Here is a 22480-nt window from a genome sequence, read left to right as displayed (position 1 = left end):
CCATTTCTAGAGTTCCTTAGATTATATAAAGACAAACATTCTAACTAGGTATCATGTAAATCAGGTTGAGACATGGCCTCTAGAGCTTTATCAAGGTTTCTCTATGACTTTACCTTTTGACATTTATTGATCCCAAAAGATCAAGTGCCAATATCTGCGATTTTAATTTACTGAAACAATCATTCTGAAAAATTTTAATACAGGTTGCATGAAAGTTGTGACCTCTGTATTGTTAACATTAACACTATTGAGGCCAGCCAACATTGCACAACTGACACAACGAGACCAAAGTGCTCAAGGTGAGCTAAAAATGGAATAGTTAATCAACCTGTGGAGCTACTTTTCTGTAATATTCCTCTATAGACAGTGACTGTACTGGGCAACATGCGATCACCTTGGCAACAGCATCACATTTCCTCCAATCATTAGCTTCCGTCATACCTGTATAATATGCTCATAAGTAAGCAAGATATAGAAATTTCCTCATTGGGACACATTAACAACTGCAGTGCATAAACCTCCCAGGAGTCTTCTAAAATCATCAATTTGAAATCTGTTCTGAGATAATTTAAAAAAAAAAAACGAAATATTATTTTTTTCTTTTTTACCATGGACTAATATAGTTGAAACTCGATATCTCAGACTGGCTTATCTCAAAGTTCCAGCTATCTCGAAGACATTTTCAAGTCCGCTACCAAAACCATGAGCACAAAATTTATTTTATTATGAGATAGACATTTTCAAGTCCGGTACCAAAACCATGTGCACAAAATTTATTTCATTACGAGATAGACATTTTCAAGTCCTGTACCAAAACCATGTGCACAAAATTTATTTTATTACAAGATAGACATTTTCAAGTCACCATGTGCACAAAATTTATTTCATTAAAGTAAAATTTTGGTTATCTCAAAGTAAAACCCCAGATCTCTTGGATTTGAGATAAAACTGTACAGAGCAAAATTGTTCTGTCATCAGGATTCACCTTTTCCCATCCCTGGGGCATCTAACATCCCCCTGAGAACACTTTGCACGCCTTTGGGCATCATCATTACAGCTGTCAGTCTTCTCCCACACTCTTGTCTCAACCACTTTGGGGCTTGTTGTAATACTGGTGCATTCTGACATTGTGGTGCCTGAAAATAGCAGCTCAATCAAATCATATTTTGTGGTCAAATCCCAGTAAACTTCCACCTGTCTTTAATAAAGCAGTCATCACTTTCAACAAAACAACAGGCCAATATGTGAAGTATTTGATCTGTGATAAGCAACTACCTCTTTTTAAAGGTAATGTTCTATTATAAGTAGCTGCTTGATAAAGCTTCAACAGTTAAAATTTTACAAAAATTAGACATTTCATCACCTCAGCACAAAAAAAAACTGGTAAGAGCTTCTTTATGTCAATGCAGTTATCTGAAATCCCAATACATTATATCATGGTACAGCAAATATGATAATACCTTAGTTTTAGGCCCCCCTTGCAGCAGCATCAGTGTCTTCACTAGTAATGGTGGATAAACTTTTACCAGCAAATCTTCTAGACATTTTTCACAATACTTAAAATCTATTTTATCAACTATCTCTTCAGATTTTCCTTTTGTATCTGCACCATTATCTGTTTTAGACCTTTCATGATCTTTTTCAGCAATTTTATTTATCATCATCATCTTTGCTTTCATCAAATTGTGCTCTAACAAAGTCAACAATTGTTGCAGGATTCATGTTCTGAAATGATTCTTCTTCTCTTACATTTTCTTTAGACTTTTCTACTTGTGAGTTATCTGCCCCTTGTCCATTCTCAGATGACTCACTTGAAATATTCGATTTATGTAGGTCCCGTTGCTTTCCTATGTGTGCCAGCTGAAATAAAGCTGCTAAAATATCAACCAGATGTTGTGTTAGTATCAATGTGCCTAGAGCTGGGTTTGTCACACATGACATCAATACTTTCATACAGCAGAATAATTGGACATTTCTCTCCTGTTCTGAAATGGTTTCCTTATCTTCAGCCATTTTTACAAGAGCACAGAATCCAGACCTTAGTTCTAATGGTATACCTACACCTTTATGCAAACATGGACAAATACCTAAACAAACAATAAATTGTGTAGCTCCTTTGACCAACTTTTGTTCATTAAAGCTCAACGTGTCTGGTGTCATCTTTGGAGCTTTTATTTCTTTTACTTCTGAAGTTGCAGTTTTATTGTAGGCATCTAGGCTTCCACATATAGATACCTGAAGGAGGTGAAGAGTCTTCAAGCAGTACAAAACGTATCTCCATCTTGAAGAGCATTCAGGGGGAATAACTACAGCTGTATCAGAATTCCACCAAATAAGTAACTTCTTGAAGCTGGCATCTGATTTCAAAACCGATTCCAGTTTAACAACGTTGGCTAACAAAATTTCATCTAACTTCAATGCAGCATTCAAGTCTAAAAAGAAAGATGGAAAACAAGAGCTGTCAGTTGACAGCGCGCTCGACTATTCTCAGTGCTTGATAGTATAATATAAGCTATGAGTAAAACTTTAACATTACAATAAGCATATTCTAAGTCGAAAAGGGGCCATAATTCAGTCAAAATGCTTGATAGAGTTGCCTCCTCCTTTTTACAGACTGGGGTCATGATGGTAAACAAGTATGCAAAATATAAAAGCAATATCTCAATGGACTGATGGAAATATTTAGGGTGGTACGCAAACTTTAACATTTGTGTGATGCTAACGCTAACGCTCATGCTAACGCCGACGCCGGGCGAGTAGGATAGCTCTCCTAGTCTTCGAATAGTCGAGCTAAAAAGGTATGAAATAAGTTTTACAATTACTGACGTCTGACTAAAGGCTGATATGCGTACACATATTATAAAGATAAGCTTGGGTTGTTTTTACCTCTACTGCTGCTGTGGCCTCCTGCACTGGCTGTAGTAAGGATCTGTAGGGCTGATATCACAAGAGAGGGGTCCAGGACCTCTGTCACTGTATGCTCTGCCATCACCAGTACATGCAACGGCCTAAAATAACACAAGAAAGAAGTGGGGAATAAATCAAAATCATACCCATTTAGCATTATGCTGGCTATTTATTGCCTTTTTAAATCAACTGGTTATTTTGAAAAAGAAAGATTGTCAACACTGTATGACACATGACACATTCCCCTTGAAACACATCACAGAAATATAACGCAATTAACTGCTGTCTGTAGTTCTAAGTGACAGCACATTCACTTGTAGGCAAACTGTTTCTTATTTATGTGCCTGAAGAAGGTCAAGTATTAACCGAAGCACAGAGAAACAAATACATCAACATCACCTACCTTAGGCTGTTTGTTTTTTAACCCTTGGCTTACCCAGCTAAATTTCTAAAATGGACTGGTCCATCATTCAATTTGGGCAGCATCACTTATTAATTAAAGGGATGTTCACTGAAAATTTACTGACTGAATAGCGAACAGTACAGACCATGATCATCCTGCATGGACGTGCAGGCTGATTTTGGTCTGCACTGGTTGCAAAGGCAAAATCACTTGCCACCAGCAAGCTAAGGGTTAAAGTACTCTTCCACTCCTGTAACTTTGTTATTATATTTAAGCTTGTTGCCATATTTCGATAAGCTGACATTAGAAAAATGTTGTTTAACTATTTTCACATTTATACAATTTGGTACAATGCTTTTTTCAATTTTGTTGTGATGGCATTTCACACTGAAAGACATTTTAATACTAACCACGATATCACAGAACACACTACCATGACACGCTATTACCTATGTCATTTAGGTTAGTATCAAAAAGGACTGGCTAGTCATATGGTTCCATGTGATATGTGTAAACGTTCAAATCATATCTGAGTCAATTCCAACAAGACAAACATGCTATATGTGAGATTTCCAAATGGATTTCTGTATGGTGTTTTAATCTGCGGTGCAGATTTGTTGGCGCTTTTTTAAGTGTTTTGAATTAAGTGTCTTGAATTGGCACAAATCACATCAGCTTTGCCTTGAAATGCCGCCGCTAAAATAAAACCCTTAATAATGGGAAACTGTTCTAATATAACTCAAAGTTCAACTGTTCTATGTGGTTATCACTGTATAAATGTCCACACTACCAAGCTACATAACTTTTTACCAAACAATATTTTAAAATCCTGTTTAAAATCATGGTTTCAAAATTTATCCTGACAAAATCCGAAAAAAAACAACTGTCTGTTGGTGCTGATTTGTCATATAAAAAAATATACTTGCCTAATAGTATATGATATCAGGATAAAAGCACATTATATTCTATCCCTTAAAGAGTGTAATGTTGGGCGCAAAACTGTTTAATCTGGCAAACAGCACTACTTGTTGCATAGCAACCAGTTCCAAGTTAAATTCATTTTGTGACTTTTAATTTCTGGGTTACCTTATTGCAGCTGTTCAATCTTATCGTTTTTATGTTTGATTAATATGAAATAAGGCACTGCCACAATCGGGAATCGATCCGACTTCAACTCATCCCGTAAGATTTGAAAAGAACTGTCTAATGACAGCATCAATTCCGTATCATTTTAAAGGTAGATTTTGGAATAAAAACAACACTGCCCATATTTGTACTGATGTGCAAGACGTTGCGGTTCAAACAAGTTATGTGGACGCTTGATAGGCACAAGGAAAAAACGTATTCTTCCAAAAAATCTGAAGTCAGACACGTGCCTGAAGGACACATTTTTTTAATTCAATAGTATATATCTCATTCGGTAAATCGCATGTTACCACAGAGTGATCGATTGCGATTTTCGCCGCTTTGCGACAAAATTGGTAGAATCAATTCCCTATTAAATTATTAAATAGTGTGTCCAATTTAAAGCTCAACTCTGTCAAAATTTGGCACAGATAAAAAAAATTTTTAAAAAAGGGTGTAGTGTTCTTGAGCATAAAAAGTCAAGAGATGCCAGCATTCAATCGATCATTTACATTTTCTTTTGACATAAATGACAGAGACTTACGAAATTAGTTGCAGGGCTCTCGTTTGCTTTTTGGGACTGGGGCCAGGGTCCATGCAAGGGGGGAATTTCGCATGATTTTTCAAAAAAATTCTTTTGAGGGGGAATTTCAAATGCGAAAAGAAATCTACATCTACATCTACGGGGATACTCCCAACAATCAATTTCTGATCATAACTGGGAGGTCGGGGCAGTTATTAAAAACATGTTGCTATGTTACATGATACATGATATGCAAACAAATATAAACATTCTTTTCCACTTTACTGACCCAAACCTGAATTTGGTTAATTATAAACTCTGCTGTATGAATTCTGCCAAATATAAACAACCTTATTCAGACATCACACTTTGTATTTTTTTCTCTGAGCCACTGAATTTTCGGAAACAATAAAATTTTAAGGCCAACAAATCAACTGCAAAGCGCTTAGCACAGATGTTCTTGGACTTGAGGGGGGAATTTTTTTTTGAAATAGGGTGAAAAAAACATACCATTTTGAGGGGGGAATGGGGCCGATATTCGGCCCCAAATTTTGCCAAACGAGAGCCCTGAATTGGCACTAATGGATTAGGCAAAATGCTGTTAAATTATAACAAATCCATGACATTTTTAGTTTTTAATAACATCTTGGGCATTATTTCAAATGGAAATGTTTTCTGCTGATTCGATGGCCATTATGAGTTACAAGGGAAGATTTCATGAACAATTACTTCTACTCATTAATTGATAATAAAACAAGATATTTTAAGCTGATTAATTGACATGTCAAAATCTAACCAAATAAAACTTCATCAGTAAATTTTATGTTTAAAAACACAATTGATTTGTTGTTCATACACATACAAGAGTCAAAAAAAATAATTTTCATCTTGTATCAAAACCAACAAAAAAGTGGTGGTTGTTGCTACATTTGTGTGGAATAATAACAGTTTTATATTTGATATCGACATATACTGAACAACTGATACTGGTTTTATAGCTATTTCGAGCTATATATAGCTAGATTTAGCTATACAGCTAATGTGTCAGTTTTCTGGGACCTGCACAACCCCAGGCCCAGGCACTTCCTACTCACGACAGATTTTCAGACTCCTGTGTTTCCACAGACATATGATTATTCAAAATTAATGTAGAAACAACCGTCTTCACAACAAAATTTTATTACAGATAAAGAATCTCATACTACTTACTCTTTCAAATTACAATATTATTCAAATCCGTGCTGCGAAATAACACATTACAAATGGCATGGTCTGAACAAAGGGAAATAACTTTTCCGATTACAGGAAAATAATGGGCGCACTAGATCACCCGAGTTCACCTGAGTGACACGAGTAACAATTGTAGTCCGAACGCTTTATCGAGTAACTGAAAATGATGGAGAACGTTACCTATATCCTAACAGTTCAAAAGCTTCTGAGCTGTAACAATAATAAAGAATGTTGCAACTTTTGACACATAATTTTCTAAAATAAACAGCTGATCAGACGAGACAGTATCTCTCGTATCAGAAATTGTGTTGAATTAGTGGTCTACATGTATATGTTTTATGTATGCGGTATAGTGCTGTAAGTTGATTGTATTGTCGCTGTGTGTATCTTAAATAATGTTTGCATTTGCATTTTCAATGGCAATGAAATAAATGATTTTTGTGAAGAACCTAATATAGATATGTTTGATGACATAATGAGGACAGACAGTCTGGTATCGTTGTTAGAGATGAACTGGTACGACTTCTGTCAGAGTGAAAAATCAGCCTGGGTTATTATCAATCGACATTTCAGATTCTGGTATCAAGTAACACTTGGAAAATATGTTCAGCCCATAATGTTTAATAGACTAGAAATTTCTATTTTATGTTAATTTATACTTTAATTCATTTCTGAAGTAAGAGCTACAACTTATATTAATCCTCTTATGTCTAAACATGACTCTACTACCCCGAACCATTTCAAATTAAAAAGGTGTTTGCTATAATTATTTCTTTTTTTTTCATTGTTGTGACTGAAATTTATTTAAGGAAACAGTGGAGACCCTGATCACATGTTCTGTTTTGCAGTGTTCAACTTAGTCGGCACTGTTTGCCAAGACCCATGTATAGGACACAGGGCATAATAATCACTCTGGACGATAACCATTGCCACGCATGTCGCGGTGAGACAATCCACTTTCCACATTTTAGCTGAATGCCAGAGATGTTGACCTATCACATAAGCTCAACTCTGCTGTCTCTATTCCCCACTGTTAATGATTTTTTTTTTTAATGAAAATGTTTTTCTTTAATATGACTAAATTCACCATGCTCACAAATAGCACATAACAAACAGTATGCTTTTTTTTCAAACGTTGTACGTAGTACAGCCATGAAATATGCTAAATGCTAGTTTGACTTTTAAAAGACCAAGTACCAGTTCTTGATGTTGTTCAATTGGGTCCAACACCATTTCCTACAATCTTATTACCATATATGACTGACAGTCACTAATGGTAACAAATGTTCACTCTCCCTGGCAAGCTTAGCAACCTAAGTGCACCTTCATAAGGAACTGACAACTCTACATTCGCATGAACTGAGGTAGACTGCATATGGCCACGGAAGGAATTTCTTCGCTAACCGGATCAAACCCGTGACCTTTGGACTGGCAGTACAGTGCATCAACTACTGAGATGACTAGACAACATTACCATATGTGTCTGTGGTAAGAAGGTTTGTCGACAAGTAGGGATGTTGAATTTTTTACTTATAACCTCAACATCAATGTGTGGCTTCTTTTATGGATTATTTGTCCTTATCACCCATTACGTGTTCTTAAATCTAGATATTTTTTCTCAAAGTTGTCCCTTGTGAACTTAGAAAGAAAACTTACAAGCTTTAAGAATCAGATCGAGAACCCTCGAAATATGCTTGATATTGATGTTACTGTAAGAATCAGATTTCTCAGCCTCTGTCCTATTCAGCAGTATTTACAGAGGGGGCATGACAAAAGAGCATTTTAAAGTTACTCTGCATTTAGAAGAAAGTAAAAGGTTTTAAAAGAACATTGACAGCACGCTCCACTATTGGAAGGCAATTATCAATATAAATAACTTTTTGGTTCTAGAATTGAAATAATAATTCAAGGATTATTTGACTTGATTCTACGACCTGGCTTTAAAACTCTGAATAGTTTTCAACCCAGTACCGCCCTTAGTTTTGGCAAGAGCATATTGACTATAAAAGGGACATAACTTTGCCAAAATTAAAGCGAACGTTATGGGACTTGATGTTTGTATCTTACTTTACAATCCTGAAGACATGTGAGAAATTTTAACCCAATGCCCCCATTAGTTTTAGAGATAGCAACTTGCATGCACACCCTTCAATATCTATGCACAAGAAAGAGGGCATAACTTATCCAAAATAAATCGCCCGGGTTACACGAGTTATACTCGAGTAATACCCAGGGTGACTCGGGTTAGCTCGAGTATGTATGCCGAACGCGCCCATTGATGAAATTACCATATGACCTATTAGGTTATAACACACTAAATAGATGTTGTTCTTTATTCTATATAAAATTGACCTAATTCCAATGACCGCAGCACTCACCAGGACCCTTTTTAAATGTCTGTAACCTACATTGTCTTGAAGAGTATTGTCAGTGCTAACTAAAAATCAAAAGAAAAGTGGGGGTCATGTTTGATGCAAAAAAAATAATTCCAGTCAAACACACAAACTGCAAAATCAGCTAAAAAATGAGACCCCAAATTACACTGGTGGTGTATGATCCAAGTTTCCATGAAAAATTTTGTCATGTTGTTATTTCATTATGAAAATGCTACCTACATGTCAAGCATAGATCTGTCGAGTAATTTTAGCAAAAAATTGCAAAGAAAATAAGGAAAATAGCTCTACAGAGCAAAAAAACTGAGGACTATTTGTATCCGCCATTATGCGACTACCTTTTTTTTCGCGCCATTTTTCTATTTAGTGTCTGTATGCCATAATTATGTTGACATGATGTTAAATCCAACGAAAACAACAACAAAAAACATATTAATGTAGGAGATCATGTAATTAACACCCCCAAATTCATCATTTTTAAACTTGTAGAGAAGAATTATATTTAAAAATTATTAAATCCCACAACACGTGCATGGGAACTCCTGAGTAAAACACATTTTATCCTTTTCTGAATATCAAGTTAATATATACCCGAAAATAGAAATGAAAATGCCCCCCCCCCCCCACCCCCAATCCCCTTATTACCTGAAATACTGAGTATACATAGTTGCTAACGAGGGGGCAAAAGTGGATTTCCGGTGTAATCAGGTATGGAGGAAATTCTGGTCTCACTTGAGAAAACTGAAAAAAGGTGAACGTTGTTGACACTCATAATTTAGGGAAGTAAACCAAAAGGATGTTATGATAAAAGATTCATAACGATATTGTTTATAATGTAAAATTCATACTCAAAATATCCATTCAAACGAGACTATACCGAACCGCTGTCACACCCACTCGATTAACAAAATTTAGTCTTGAAACTTTTTGAACACATCAACCCCCACCCGGACCCCCGTATCAATTGTAATATGCATGCCACGGAATGTGTTATATAATCGTTCTTTTCTTGTATATCGTCCATCGGCATTATATCGGCAAAAATCGTGAAGTCCTTTATTCAAATGACTAACTGTCAACAGATAGCGATTTTCATTTTAAAGAATACATTGATCAGTATTTCATCATAAGATCTCTTACAAGCCAAGAAAAATATGTGCTCTAAATGTGCATACCACTGTTGTTAAAAGACAGATATATTCCAGGCAAAACAGCCACCAAATCGATTATCTCATATAAAGGTAATATTTGTTGAGGTTGTAGAGGTTGGATGAAGAATAAATAAATTCAAATTTATCACCAAAAGTATTAAATTGATAAATTCAAATTTATCACCAAAAGTATTAAATTGAATATGTGCTTACCAAACTTTGGAAATTAATCCAGTTTTTAAAGCAAAGCAACAAAATATTGCACTAGAGTATGTCAATTTTGATAAATGAATTGGCAGGAAATCTATTGTTTGTTTTCCTTACATTTATCTATTACCGACCAAAATCGCCGAAAACGAATCTCTAATTTCCATAGCGGATCTGTAGAACGATGATCTTGATATACAGTTCCGGATTTGTTTTCCATTCCCTTTCATAAACCTTGTCTGAAAACATCTCAGACTGAGCCTCTCTCAATAATAAAAAATGCAGACTTTCGCAGTGCCTTGCAGGTTTCCAAAAGGTAATATCAAAGTTTTTATATTCTAAACCCCCAGTCAGCGATCTGATATTTTCACACTTCTAACTCAATTATCTTTATTATCTGGTTATGCGGATTCAGTGAGTTGTTGATCATTCATCAGCAAATATGGGATGGTAAGTAATACGTACATTTTTACTTCTTAAGCTATAAATAGGTCTTATATATCACTTTCTGACCTTCTGATGAATATAGTTAATGTGTTCGTTCTGGAACTTCTCGGCGCCCCGTTACCAAAAAATTGAATTTCATTTAAAATCAATAAATAAGTTATAACCTAAAAATACCCAGTGCGACCATTTATGTTATAAAGACAGCATCCTACTTTATTTTAGGGAAACAATTGTTGAACTATTTCTTAGGAGTTTTACTACTTGCAACGAGAAGTGGACTAGTTATATATACGCATTTTATATTATTCGAATTGTTGCTTATTTTTTCCTTGCAAATCAGCAGGTGAAAACATCAGGACTTCCATAAAGGTACGTTTAATGGCTTAGTCTATAGATAATGAAACAGAATGTGGAAAACAACAGATCGCCCAACACGACATAAACGAAAATGTTGCAGGCTTGGTTTGATTGAGTCTGTTTACGGACGGTAGTGGCGATGCAAGCTACCGCCCATGCCCTCTGGCCCCGGGTTGAGCAGAACTCAACATTTAAACATGTTATAAGTACCAGCTTGTAATTTAGAGTCATCCGCAGATGTATAAAAGACATGTCCGATAATACCAGATCGATGCTAGTCATTATTAGATATGGTATATATGTCAATATTACCCTGATGAAGCCCGGTATATCAAAATTGTAATAGTTTTTCGTGATTGATGGTATTTTTCTAATAAATGTCAAAATAGGGTAAATACAATAATCAGCAGTATTTTTGATTTTGAGATATAGTTTAGTATATTAGAATTATGAGAGAGTTCATTTGCAATGTATTATTTAGAGAGGGCATTTACGGAGGTTATGATTAGGAGGATAGAAATTCAAATGTTTTAGTGTTTGTTAATCTGTGTCATACAAAAAATATCAACGAACTTGTATTTTAGCACGGATTTCAAACAAATATCATTGAAAGAAAGTACAGGTACCGAGTGACGGACCTCTTTGTAACTTCATAAGTCGGTTGTTACGGGAGATCTTAATCCATTTAAAGGGATGGTCAGCATATGTCGTATTTGTGCGTTTTAGAGGTGTTGCATATTCCATTATCTTTCATGAACAGGGTCGATCGAACCGGATCTGCAGTTATGTTGCTTGGCTGCGTAGATATGCTTCCATAGGATCTATAGATTTCTATTAGTTTTCTTCACTCTCTTGTGTTTGTACTTTTTAAATTAGTATTTCAAGACTCTGACGTTCTTTTTTAATGTTACCCACTTTAGGGCTAGCTTCAAAAAGAATATTTTTGAACAAATGTACATTCAGGTTAATACGTATTTTTGTTAATGTAGTTATGCATATTTGATAAACTTGAAGTGATGGCGTAACATCATTTATCCAGAAAACTGAAAATAAATCGTGGATTCGGCGTACGGAAATGAAAATCATTTTCTGAATTTATGACAACCCGTGAGTGTATCTATATGGCACTGTTACAATCTTTCTAAAGTTAAAATATGATATTAAAACATCTGACACGTTAAATAATTCAAAATAATGTCTTAAAATAAGCTTGAAATGTGCCGGGCACTTTAATCATGGTCAAATATCTCAAAAATAAGCACACGGACCTATGCATTTTATTTCACCATATTGAAGACCATACATTTATTTACAACTGTAAGTCATTTCATTAAAATCTACAGTGTAGAAAAAGTTCTATTCGCTAACATGTTATGAAAGTTGTGATTTTCCCATAAACTCCCATTATGAAATGTTGATGAGATCCAAATTTTTCAAATTAGTCTGGCAAATAATCAAGCACACAACACTAATTTTTTTATTTGCTGAATGTTCAAAGTATATTCTAAAGTTTTGAAAACTCAGGGTTTAATCAAATTCTGTACTGGTATTGAAGAAAAAAATCGATCCGAACGTGCAGAACTACCTTAAATTGATTTACGCTTTATGATTTTTATTTAATTTCTTATATTTCTTATTATATTCATCCATTCCGTACATGCAGACATGTTAAAAATCGATATCCGATTAGCTCATACGTACTTTGCAATACCATTGTTGGTGTTTCTTACATCTTTTGCTTAATTAATAAACATTATTTTATTTTTCATTCCTTGGGTTACAATCTTCAAGCTTTTAATGATCATGATCACGCGCGGATAAATCAAAATAGAAAATTCAACAATATAAACATTGAAACAACTTTATTAGAGCATTATAAACAATTAGAAAACCTTATGCCAAGTTATATGTTTACAATGATGTATTTTATTTAATGGTAATAATTGTATTCTTATCTTTGTTTATATACACAGGGTTTTGAACAGTAAAAATTATCCTCCATCTGTCTAAGAGTAAGAGGTCCCAGGTCCACTTATAATTATGAATACTGATTTAAGACATGCATTATGCTTCTGAATAAAGTTGCCATTATATTACATGGTTTTTAGCTCCACTATTTAGAGAATAGGGGTGCTAATCTACTGGCCCCGGCATAGGCGTGAGCTTCCGTAGTAAAAGTTTTTCGGCAACCTTTGTTTTAAGCAGTGGCTAGAGAACCAGAATCGGTTTCCGACAGCAAACTTATTTGTCCGGAACCAGTTCTCTAGCCAAAGTACTGTTCATAGGCTATTGAACCAGAATTTTATTTCTATGCATAAAGCAGTCGAACTAATCCGACATATACAGTTCGTGTTATATTGTGACGGTCAAACTGCGGTGGCTGCAAAAGTCAGAAATTAAAAAGCAGCCACTCAGCGACAGTAAGCTTGTCTATGCATAAAGTTGCCGAAATTCTTATCATGCATATATTGTCTTAATTAATTTTACAATGCCCTTGCATTAATCTGTGTTTACTGTGTCTCCAAAAGTGTACTCGCCGCATACTGTCCGCAGTACATTGTTTAAACTTTAAGTTATTTATTTTCCGCATTCATTCGTACTAGTCATGCTAGTTTATATCATTCCAATATGCGGCAAGTACACTTTTGGAGACGCAGTAAACGCAGATAAATGCAAAGGCATGGCTTGCTGAAATTGTAAAATTAATTGAGATAATAACATGCATGATACTTACCAAAAGAAACAAAGTGAATTTCAACAGCTTTATGCATAGAAATAAAATTCCGGCTCCCTAGCCTATGCACGGTACTTTGGATAGAGAACCGGTTCCGGATGAATAAGTTTGCTGTCTAGGGAACTGATTCCAAAATTAAAGTGCTCAAATAAAAGAAATAAACAATTTACTAAGTATATTATTTGTTGTTTATTACAATATTATGTGTAATACGAAGTGACCAGACTTCGATTGAAAGAGAGGTCATTTCAAGAGTTTCACACTTAGGTAAACAGCATAAGACTTTGCTAGCAGATATGCTTTTGCAATGACCTCTTTTTCTTCGAAGTCAGGTCTGTAGGAGAGATCACCGTGACGTCACGTGTTAACATCTGTTTATCTGGTGGTGGGCAAAACAATGTTTCTACACATCCTTTGTGTATGGGATCGGAATTTTTAATAACTTTTTCACGTATTTATGGATTTTCAGAATTTAAAAAGTTTTGAAATACAATTTTCAAAATTTCGTTTTTTCTATTTTTTAAATGAATAACTGTTTTAAATGACATACAATTTAAATAACGGCGTAGTGATGTTCAAAACTTTTAGAAAAACATTGCAAGTTAAGCGTTCATAATTAATCCATTTTATTTCGAAATAACAATTAAAAGTAACTAATAAATTGCTTGTTTTAAAAACTTTCCATTGATAAAAAAAAATTATTGATAGAATTTGCGTTTTAAGAAAGTTTAGTCCGTAACAATAACATCACTTTTTACAAATAACATGGACGTTCGGCGTCTGCCCGCCCGACCACTGCCTTGTAGAAAATACAACGGATTTGTATACAAACATGATCTCTCCTGTTGGCTAGTCCAATTAATCCTAGGAAATATCGAGTTATTTTTCTTATGGGCAATATCACTTCAAACACATGAAAGACCAAAATAGTGGAGGAAATTTCTATGAAATTGTCATCGCTGCTGATTTGGGTTAAAATGCTAATTTTTGGCGAATACGAGATACATTTGAATAAAACATGTATCAAAAGAGGATTCAATTCCACATTGATTTACTAAAAATTATAAAATAATTTCCAAAGTTACGAATTTTCTGGTGATTTAGATTTAAACCTATGTATGTACTATAGATGATTGGAACGTTTACAGAGTCTACAAGCGATAAAACCAATATTAAACTTAACACGATTGTCTATTATGATTTAACCTCCATTTTTATGCCCCCGAAGGGAGGCATATTAGTTTTCAACTGTCCGTCCGTTCGTTCGTTCGTTAGTTAGTTAGTTCATTCGTCACAACGTTAACTTTTTGCATGAAGGCACTTTACTCGCGAACCACTTCACCCAGGACCTTCAAACTTCACATGCTGATAGTACTTATTGAGTACACCACCCCTACTGACTTTGGGGTGACCAGGTCAAGGTCACAGGGGCCAATGTTAACTTTTTGCATGAAGGCACTTTACTCGTGAACCACTGCACCCAGGACCTTCAAACATCACATGCTGATAGTATTTATTGAGTACACCACGCATACTGACTTTGGGGTCACCAGGTCAGAGGTCAAGGTCACAGGGGCCAACGTTATTTTTTTGCAAGAAGGCACTTTACTCGCGAACCACTTCACCCAGGACGTTCAAACTTTACGTGCTGATAGTACTTCATGAGTACACCAACCCTACTGACTTTGGGGTCACCAGTTCAAAGGTCAAGGTCACAGGGGCCAACGTTAACCTTTTTGCATGAAGGCACTTTACTCGCGAACCACTGCACCCAGGACCTTCAAACATCACTACTGATAGTATTTATTGAGTACACCACTCATACTGACTTTGGGGTCACCAGGTCAAAGGTCAAGGTCACAGGGGCCAACGTTAACTTTTTGCAAGAAGGCACTTTACTCGCGAACCACTTCACCCAGGACCTTCAAACTTTACGTGCTGATAGTACTTCATGAGTACACCAACCCTACTGACTTTGGGGTCACCAGTTCAAAGGTCAAGGTCACAGGGGCCAACGTTAACTTTTTGCATGAAGGCACTTTACTCGCGAACCACTTCACCCAGGACCTTCAAACTTCACATGCTGATAGTATTTATTGAGTACACCACCCCTACTGACTGGGGTCACCAGATCAAAGGTCAAGGTGCTGCCGGGGGCATTTGTCACCATTAGTGACAGCTCTTGTTTTATCCTAAAAAGTTCTGACTGTTTGATTATACGTCACAAATATAAAACAATCTGAGAATAATATTATTTTGGCTAGTCTGTTGGCATGTCAGAAATTTTTTGCTGCGCCATTTTGTTGCAGACAAACATGGTTGACTGTGTACCGCGCAAGTGAATAATTTACATACATTACCGGTACTGCATTATTGAGTTTTAGTACCAGTCGACGGGTTTCCAAAATGAATCGAAAAAGAAAGTAAACTGTCAACTCGCATCGGAATTGAATAAATATTTTATTTAGTGACCACAACAAAGGTATACAACCCCGATATTAAAGAAAATTGATTCAGCACAATGATGTCCTTTTTAATTTTCTGTGCGTGATTTCACTCTTGGGAGACTTTTTCATTAAATGTGGAATGTGAAATCTGTGTGTGAAACACATACATATTTACGTTAATGGGAACACTGACTATTGCTTATTATACGCCCGAAGGGACGTATTATGTTATGACGCTGGTGTCCGTCCGTCTGTCCGTTAGCAATTTCGTGTCCGCTCTGTAACTCTTGAACCCCTTGAAGGATTTCAAGGACACTTTACACAAATGTTCACCACACCGAGACGATGTGCAGAGCGCATGTTTTGGATGTCTCGCTTCAAGGTCAAGGTCACACTTAGGAGTCAAAGGTAGTATCAGTTTGTTTCGTGTCTGCTCTGTAACTCTTGAACCCCTTGAAGGATTTCAAAGAAACTTGACACAAATGTTCACCACACCAAGACGACGTGCAGAGCGCATGTTCTGGATGACTTGCTTCAAGGTCAAGGTCACACTTAGGGGTCAAAAACCATATCAGTTTGTTTCGTGTCCGCTCTGTAACTCTTGAACTGCTGGAAGGATTTCAAAGAAACTCGGCAGAAATGTTCACCACATTGTAACGATGTGCAGAGTGCATGTTCCGGATGACTCGCTTCAAGGTCAAGGTCACACTTAAGGGTCAAAGGTCATATATGACTTTGCTTTGTGTAAATTGCTCTGCATTGCAGTGCTCTTGTTTTTATTTGGCAGATCTCTTTTTTGTACTTACAATAATTTTTTTTTTAATTACTTCCCTTTTATGTTACTATAAATAGCTTAATTTGAAACTTTTTTATTATTGGCCATAGGGAAAAACCGAGACCACTTTTCTGTGGTACAACATGGATGGTACCTCCAATTTTAATGTGTATTTTTACATACCTGTACCTGATAAGGATTTTTTTGTAGACTTTGAATATTTTTTTGTGGACTTAGATTTGTTTTTTGAAGTTTTCCTTTTGTTGTTCCAGTCCTTTGGGGCTACAACAGTCAAGTTCTTAAAATTTTGCTCCCATCCTATGATGTAAGCCTTCGGGCGTATATTGCCCCGCTTGGCGGCGCTTTTGTATATCTTACTGTAACTTCACATTAACATTGTTCAGCATGCAAACAAAGTATGTGCAGGGGCTGGCTGGGCCTGTTGTACCCAAGAACAAGGTCACCAAGGTGTTATAACTTATACTTAGGTTATTTTTAAGGTTAAAGTTTTTCGGTTAGCCTTACTCATTTGGCTTATCGGAATGATTTATAAATATGATCTTTATAGTTGTCATCCCACTAAGCCATTTTATGGGTCAGTTGTACCATTCTGGTTCAAGTGAGCCATCCTGTTGCAGAAGAGCCATCTCTAAACTTAGCTACATTGCTGTTTGTACAACGATTAAAAAGATACTTGATGCCTAACCGATTGTGACAGGATAGCTGTAATGTTAGACAGTCCTTCCTGGTACATTTGTATTAGTGTAGTATATAGTTTCTATAATATATGCAAATTTGTCAGTCTAAATACTTGTCAATCTAAATACAGTTATCTTGCTTTAAATTTTTCAGAATAGTAGAGAAGTTTGAATATGTCAAAAACTCCAAGAACTCTTCTTGAGAATTATTTGGATGCTTCCAAAACTCAGACTGTTAAAGTGAGAAGAAATCAACATGTTGGTCTTGTAAGAACTCCACCTGAAGCATATTCAGATCAGAGATTGGTAAGACCTCGTGTATCCAGAACTCCCGAACCATACACACACTCACTGTTGATGAGTCATGAACAGCATGATAGGATGCAGAAATACATGTCCAAAACTCCTGAGCCGTACATGCGTTCGGCAAGCAAGAGTCGACCGCAGCATGACAGGGTATCTACACTGCGCAGTAAGAGGAGATCTGTTTCAAACAATGATGTGGAAGAAACACCAAGACAGCTGGTGAGTAACCATTTTGACATGAGCATATTGCAAGATTTAAATGTGTTTGAGTTTTGATTTAGTCTAATGTGAGTTGTAGTTGTCAGCAGCTGTATTCTTTTAAAATCTTAAAAAAGACTTTCTTTTATTAGTCTAAGTTTTCTGGGAGAGTGTGTCACGAATTTATCTCTGGTGGGTGTTCATTTAGTTATCCTGTTCTCTATAATGAAATTTCTTTAGGCAACTCGCACATGCAGTTTAAATGAAATTGAAAACAGTTTAAATATTGTACTATAGAGTGCTTTGACTGAAAAATTTACAATAACTCGAAAGTGAAGAATTTAAGTTGTGGGGTATCAACATTAAGCAAAATAGGAAAGTCAATGTATTTTATATTAAAGTTTTGATGTATTGTAGTACTGGAGTTGGGTCATTTTTGCGTAGGCTTTATAGCTATTTCACAGCAGCCTCATCCACATGTTAAGAATTTGTGAAATGTGTTTGTGTTTTAGGCGATGATGCTGATTAATATGAATATTATATTTTGAATTCGTGAGTATGGTACCATTATTCATGAATACTAGTAAAAATGAAACCATTGCAAATGTGACCCAGTCTACAGTAGGGGCAATAAATAAAGCTATTAAAATGCAGATAACATCTGATTTATCTTTAAAAAATACATAAAAGTGTGCCTGCCTTACATAATATGGTAGCATATTAGGAATAGGAAGAAATAAGATTAAGAACACAGTTGTACTAGTATATACACTGAAATAGTTGAAAATTCTATTACATGAAATTTTCTAGCTTCAAGGATTTTTAGAAAGTGAAGACACAACAGCACCCCTTGTGAGGTATGCCAGTAGAACATCTCAAGGCAGATTGTCATCTTCCCAGCCAGCTTTACCCGTTAACAGTGGAAGGTCTTCCCTGTCCAGACCAGGCAACTGGGCCTTTGATCTAGACTCGGACACTCCAAGAACATTGCTCCAGAAATATGTACTTAATAGTAAGTTTACATAATGTATGTATGCAGATACACTTGCACTTCTGCCTTTCGAACAATCTCAGTCATTTTTAGCTCGCCAGAGTCAAAAGGCTTAAGGTGAATGGTAATATCTAGTTGTGTCATATATGATTTATACACGTATTTATTTGCTTGCAGGTCAAAAGTCAAAACTATTGCCACAGTTTTATTTATTGACTGACAGACCTGTCACCATTAAATGTTTTGTTACAAGCTGTCAAAAATTAATTTTCAGTGTTTTATTTTCAATTTTTGAGCCTATTTGCCCAGTAGACTTTTCACATAAAGTTTGAAATATGGACCATCAATTTATATTTTTAAGGGGTCATGTAATAATACAAATTATTAATCAGAATAGTAATGCTAATGTGGATGCTGTAATATTAAATTTTAGAAGTGGTTTGTTAATAATAAATAGTATGTACGAGTTTGTACAGTTGACTTTCACCTGAATATGGATAATCGCTTTGCTGAAAGTCATTGTCAGGTTCTTGCAAAATCCATATATGATATATATTTTTATGGCTCGAATTAACACAGGTCCAGTTGAGTTTGAACAAACAAGTTCGACTGTAACTTCATTCAAACTGATCACACAACACTGTTAAAAGATACGGCTCAAGTGGTGTTAAAAACTTAATGAAGTCAACCTTAAACAGAAAAAGTACAATATATGAATATTACAAAGCTGAACTCTCTTCTGTTTGATGAATAGAACTTATTGATATAAGTAAAAATACCTATTAAACAATCTTTAAAGAGGAGAATTTATTCAAGAAACATTCATTCATCTAAATGTTTAAACAATGTTTGTTTTTCCAGCTACAGATGTGATTGATACGCCTGGACCTAGAGAAGGCTTGCCGGAGCAGCATTCCCCTGATATACCAATACAACATGATACTTACCACACTCCCAGGTAATTCTTTATATATTCTTGGTTTGCAGGTCTCTTGTTCATGTCCTGCCTGATTCAAATTAAATTGCACTTATCAGTTTCTAAGTTAAACTCGCCAGTGCCAGATGGAGGTTGGAATTTTCCACCCAAGTCAAATACCACTTTGGTGACTTGATGGTCTTAACTGATCAACAGAGAATGCTATTCAATCTATGATAATAATTGGCAATAACCAGAAATATTTAAACATTGTACTAGATTTACTGTTGTTGGCAATGGTATTAAATGTCAGCCTGAAGCTTTAAGTTTTCGTTTCAAGTAAAGATCGTTTGGTATGAATTCCCTGAGAAAAGTAAAAAAGTCATATGTGCTTCATAATGTCCTTTTGTTTTACAGCCCGTTTAGAACAAGCTCATCTGGTTCACAGGTGGTCCCATCTCCTAGGAGTGCCAGAGGAAAAACTCCAAGATCTGCTAGAAGAAAAGGTATGGTAGTTGCATTTTCAAAAGTATGGTAGTTGTTTTGGTAAGATATGATGCCATTAATGGATTCAGTATTTCTGTTAGGCTAGTGCAAATTAATTCAAGTCTTGTAAAAGTTCTTTTCCCTTTTAAATAATTTTGTTGAGACAAATGATATTCTTTCAGTTATACTGTACTCATTTTGAAGTAATTATATGTACCATGTACTATAACAGCTTCGTAAATCGAAAGGATCTCTCCCCCCACCCCCCACCCCCCATCCCCAAAACTGCACATGTAAAACATGCATTATATAAAAATGAACAGGTTTACAGGTAAGGGGCCTAAAATAAAAACAAATTTCATTCTTCATGTAGAGTCTTTTTGACCTGTTTAAATTATTTTGTGACAGATTTGTATGCACTCACTTCTTAAACTTTAATTTCCCTGTTTTGGGACTGTTTCTCTAGCATTGACGTTAGGAAGTGTGATTCAGATAAAGGAGATTGAAGTGTTTTAAAAAACTTTTTGTGACAATAATGCCCCTTGTGTGTGTGAAAATAAAATCTGTTTTCTTCAGAAAACATTTCTAAATGTTATGACAACTTGTATTTAGTAAATCTCAATAATCCATATTTTTTCTTCTTTTCTTCTTTGAATTCTAGAGGATCAATCTGTGCTTTTTTGTACATAGGAAAAATTATTTAATGACATTAGAAGCTATTGTAGTAGTAAGCCAAATCTAATCTGGATGCTGCATCATTTGTAAATTTAAAAAAAAATCCACTTGTTTCTTACTGTTTATATCTGTTAAAGTGGCATAATGAGCATCTTACTGCATATATTGTGTTTTGGTGAATATTTTATAAAAGCAGTTTTTGGTTGCTGTGCATTTAAATGTGTTAAATTAACAATAATGGTCCATATGTATTTGAAGTTGATGCTTTAGTTCTAAATAAAGAAAGACTAATAAAATAATACATGTAGTTATTTTCTTCAATCTTCTACGCAGTGTCAGATCTCCCTTACCTCTAGGTAGAGATTTCTGAAGTTGAAGGGAAGCAACTCCTGTGTGCAGTTTGACTTTCCTGAAAAAGATTGCCCCAGTCAGAATAAGAAAAGTCATGTAAAGTTATTATTTCGTACTGGTAACAGGAAAGGTTTGGTATATTGGGTTAAAAGCTATAACTTCCTCCACCCTTTTTACACACAAATTTATTACAGCTGGATGTTTACTTGAAAATTGCGCATACCGGGTAATTCCACTTTTCCACTTTAAAGAAATATTGTATGTCAGCTGTAAAAGCTTACTAAAGTAAAACGTTTTGTTTATCATGTTTTTTAGCTCGACTATTCGAAGAATAGGGGAGCTATCCTACTGGCATCGGAGTGAGCATGATCGTGAGCGTTACACAAATGTTAAAATTTGCGTACCACCCCAAATATTTTCAAAGTCCATTGAGATATTGCTTTCATATTTTGCATACTTGTTTTCCATCATGACTTCAGTCTCTAAAAAGGAGGAGGCAACTCTATCAAGCATTTTGACTAATTATGGCCCCTTTTTGACTTAGAATAAATGTTAAAGTTTGCGTACCACCCCAAATATTTTCAAAGTCCATTGAGATATTGCTTTGATATTTTGCATACTTGTTTACCATCATGACCCCAGTCTGTAAAAAGGAGGAGGCAACTCTGTCAAGCATTTTGACTGAATTATGGCACCTTTTCGACTTAGAATATGCTTATTGTAATGTTAAAGTTTTACTCATTGCTTATATTATACTATCAAGCACTGAGAATAGTCGAGCGCGCTGTCCACTGACAGCTCATGTTTATAGGTATTCCTATAATTAACAGATCTTGGCTTGTTCATGAAAATAAACATTGAATTCAGTAAGAAAGTTAAAATATCTACAAATAAAATGATTACAATGAAGACATAACTCTTGCAGAGAAATTCCAGATGAGTATGATGGACAGTGTGAACCAGGAAGTAGATGAGAGCATCATTCCTCCAACAAATCCTGCTGATTATCAAGTACCCAGGTATTTTTAGCGTGACTATTCAAAGAATAGGTAGAGCTCACCCGTGCTTCGGTGTCCACGACCTCGTCCCGATTTGGTTAAGTTTTTGTATGTAAGCTGGTATCTCAGTAACCATTTGTGAGAATGGATTGAAACTTCACA

At 35.4% G+C, this 22480-nt stretch overlaps 2 protein-coding genes across 2 annotated transcripts in view; one reads left to right on the top strand and one right to left on the bottom strand.

Annotated features, from left to right (window-relative positions):
* The window catches only part of LOC123550609 (transport and Golgi organization protein 6 homolog), a 44114-nt gene extending 37859 nt beyond the window's left edge, over nt 1-6255 (bottom strand). Inside the window, 6 exon segments of the mRNA XM_053545459.1 lie at nt 329-441; nt 986-1136; nt 1461-1670; nt 1672-2432; nt 2887-3008; nt 6168-6255. Coding sequence (XP_053401434.1) covers nt 329-441; nt 986-1136; nt 1461-1670; nt 1672-2432; nt 2887-2989 — 1338 coding nt within the window. The 5' untranslated portion in view covers nt 2990-3008; nt 6168-6255.
* Nucleotides 6256-12543: 6288 nt separating this feature from the next.
* LOC123549356 (uncharacterized) overlaps nt 12544-22480 on the top strand; it is a 29465-nt gene continuing 19528 nt past the window's right edge. Inside the window, exons 1-6 of the mRNA XM_045337383.2 lie at nt 12544-12679; nt 17552-17922; nt 18712-18913; nt 19754-19850; nt 20226-20314; nt 22246-22339. Of these exons, the coding sequence (XP_045193318.2) occupies nt 17572-17922; nt 18712-18913; nt 19754-19850; nt 20226-20314; nt 22246-22339 (833 nt within the window). The 5' untranslated portion in view covers nt 12544-12679; nt 17552-17571. The remainder of the gene's footprint in view (nt 12680-17551; nt 17923-18711; nt 18914-19753; nt 19851-20225; nt 20315-22245; nt 22340-22480) is intronic.

Source organism: Mercenaria mercenaria, chromosome 6 (genome assembly GCF_021730395.1).
Source record: "Mercenaria mercenaria strain notata chromosome 6, MADL_Memer_1, whole genome shotgun sequence".
Taxonomy (NCBI): domain Eukaryota; kingdom Metazoa; phylum Mollusca; class Bivalvia; order Venerida; family Veneridae; genus Mercenaria; species Mercenaria mercenaria.
This window is presented reverse-complemented; position numbering and strand designations above follow the sequence as displayed.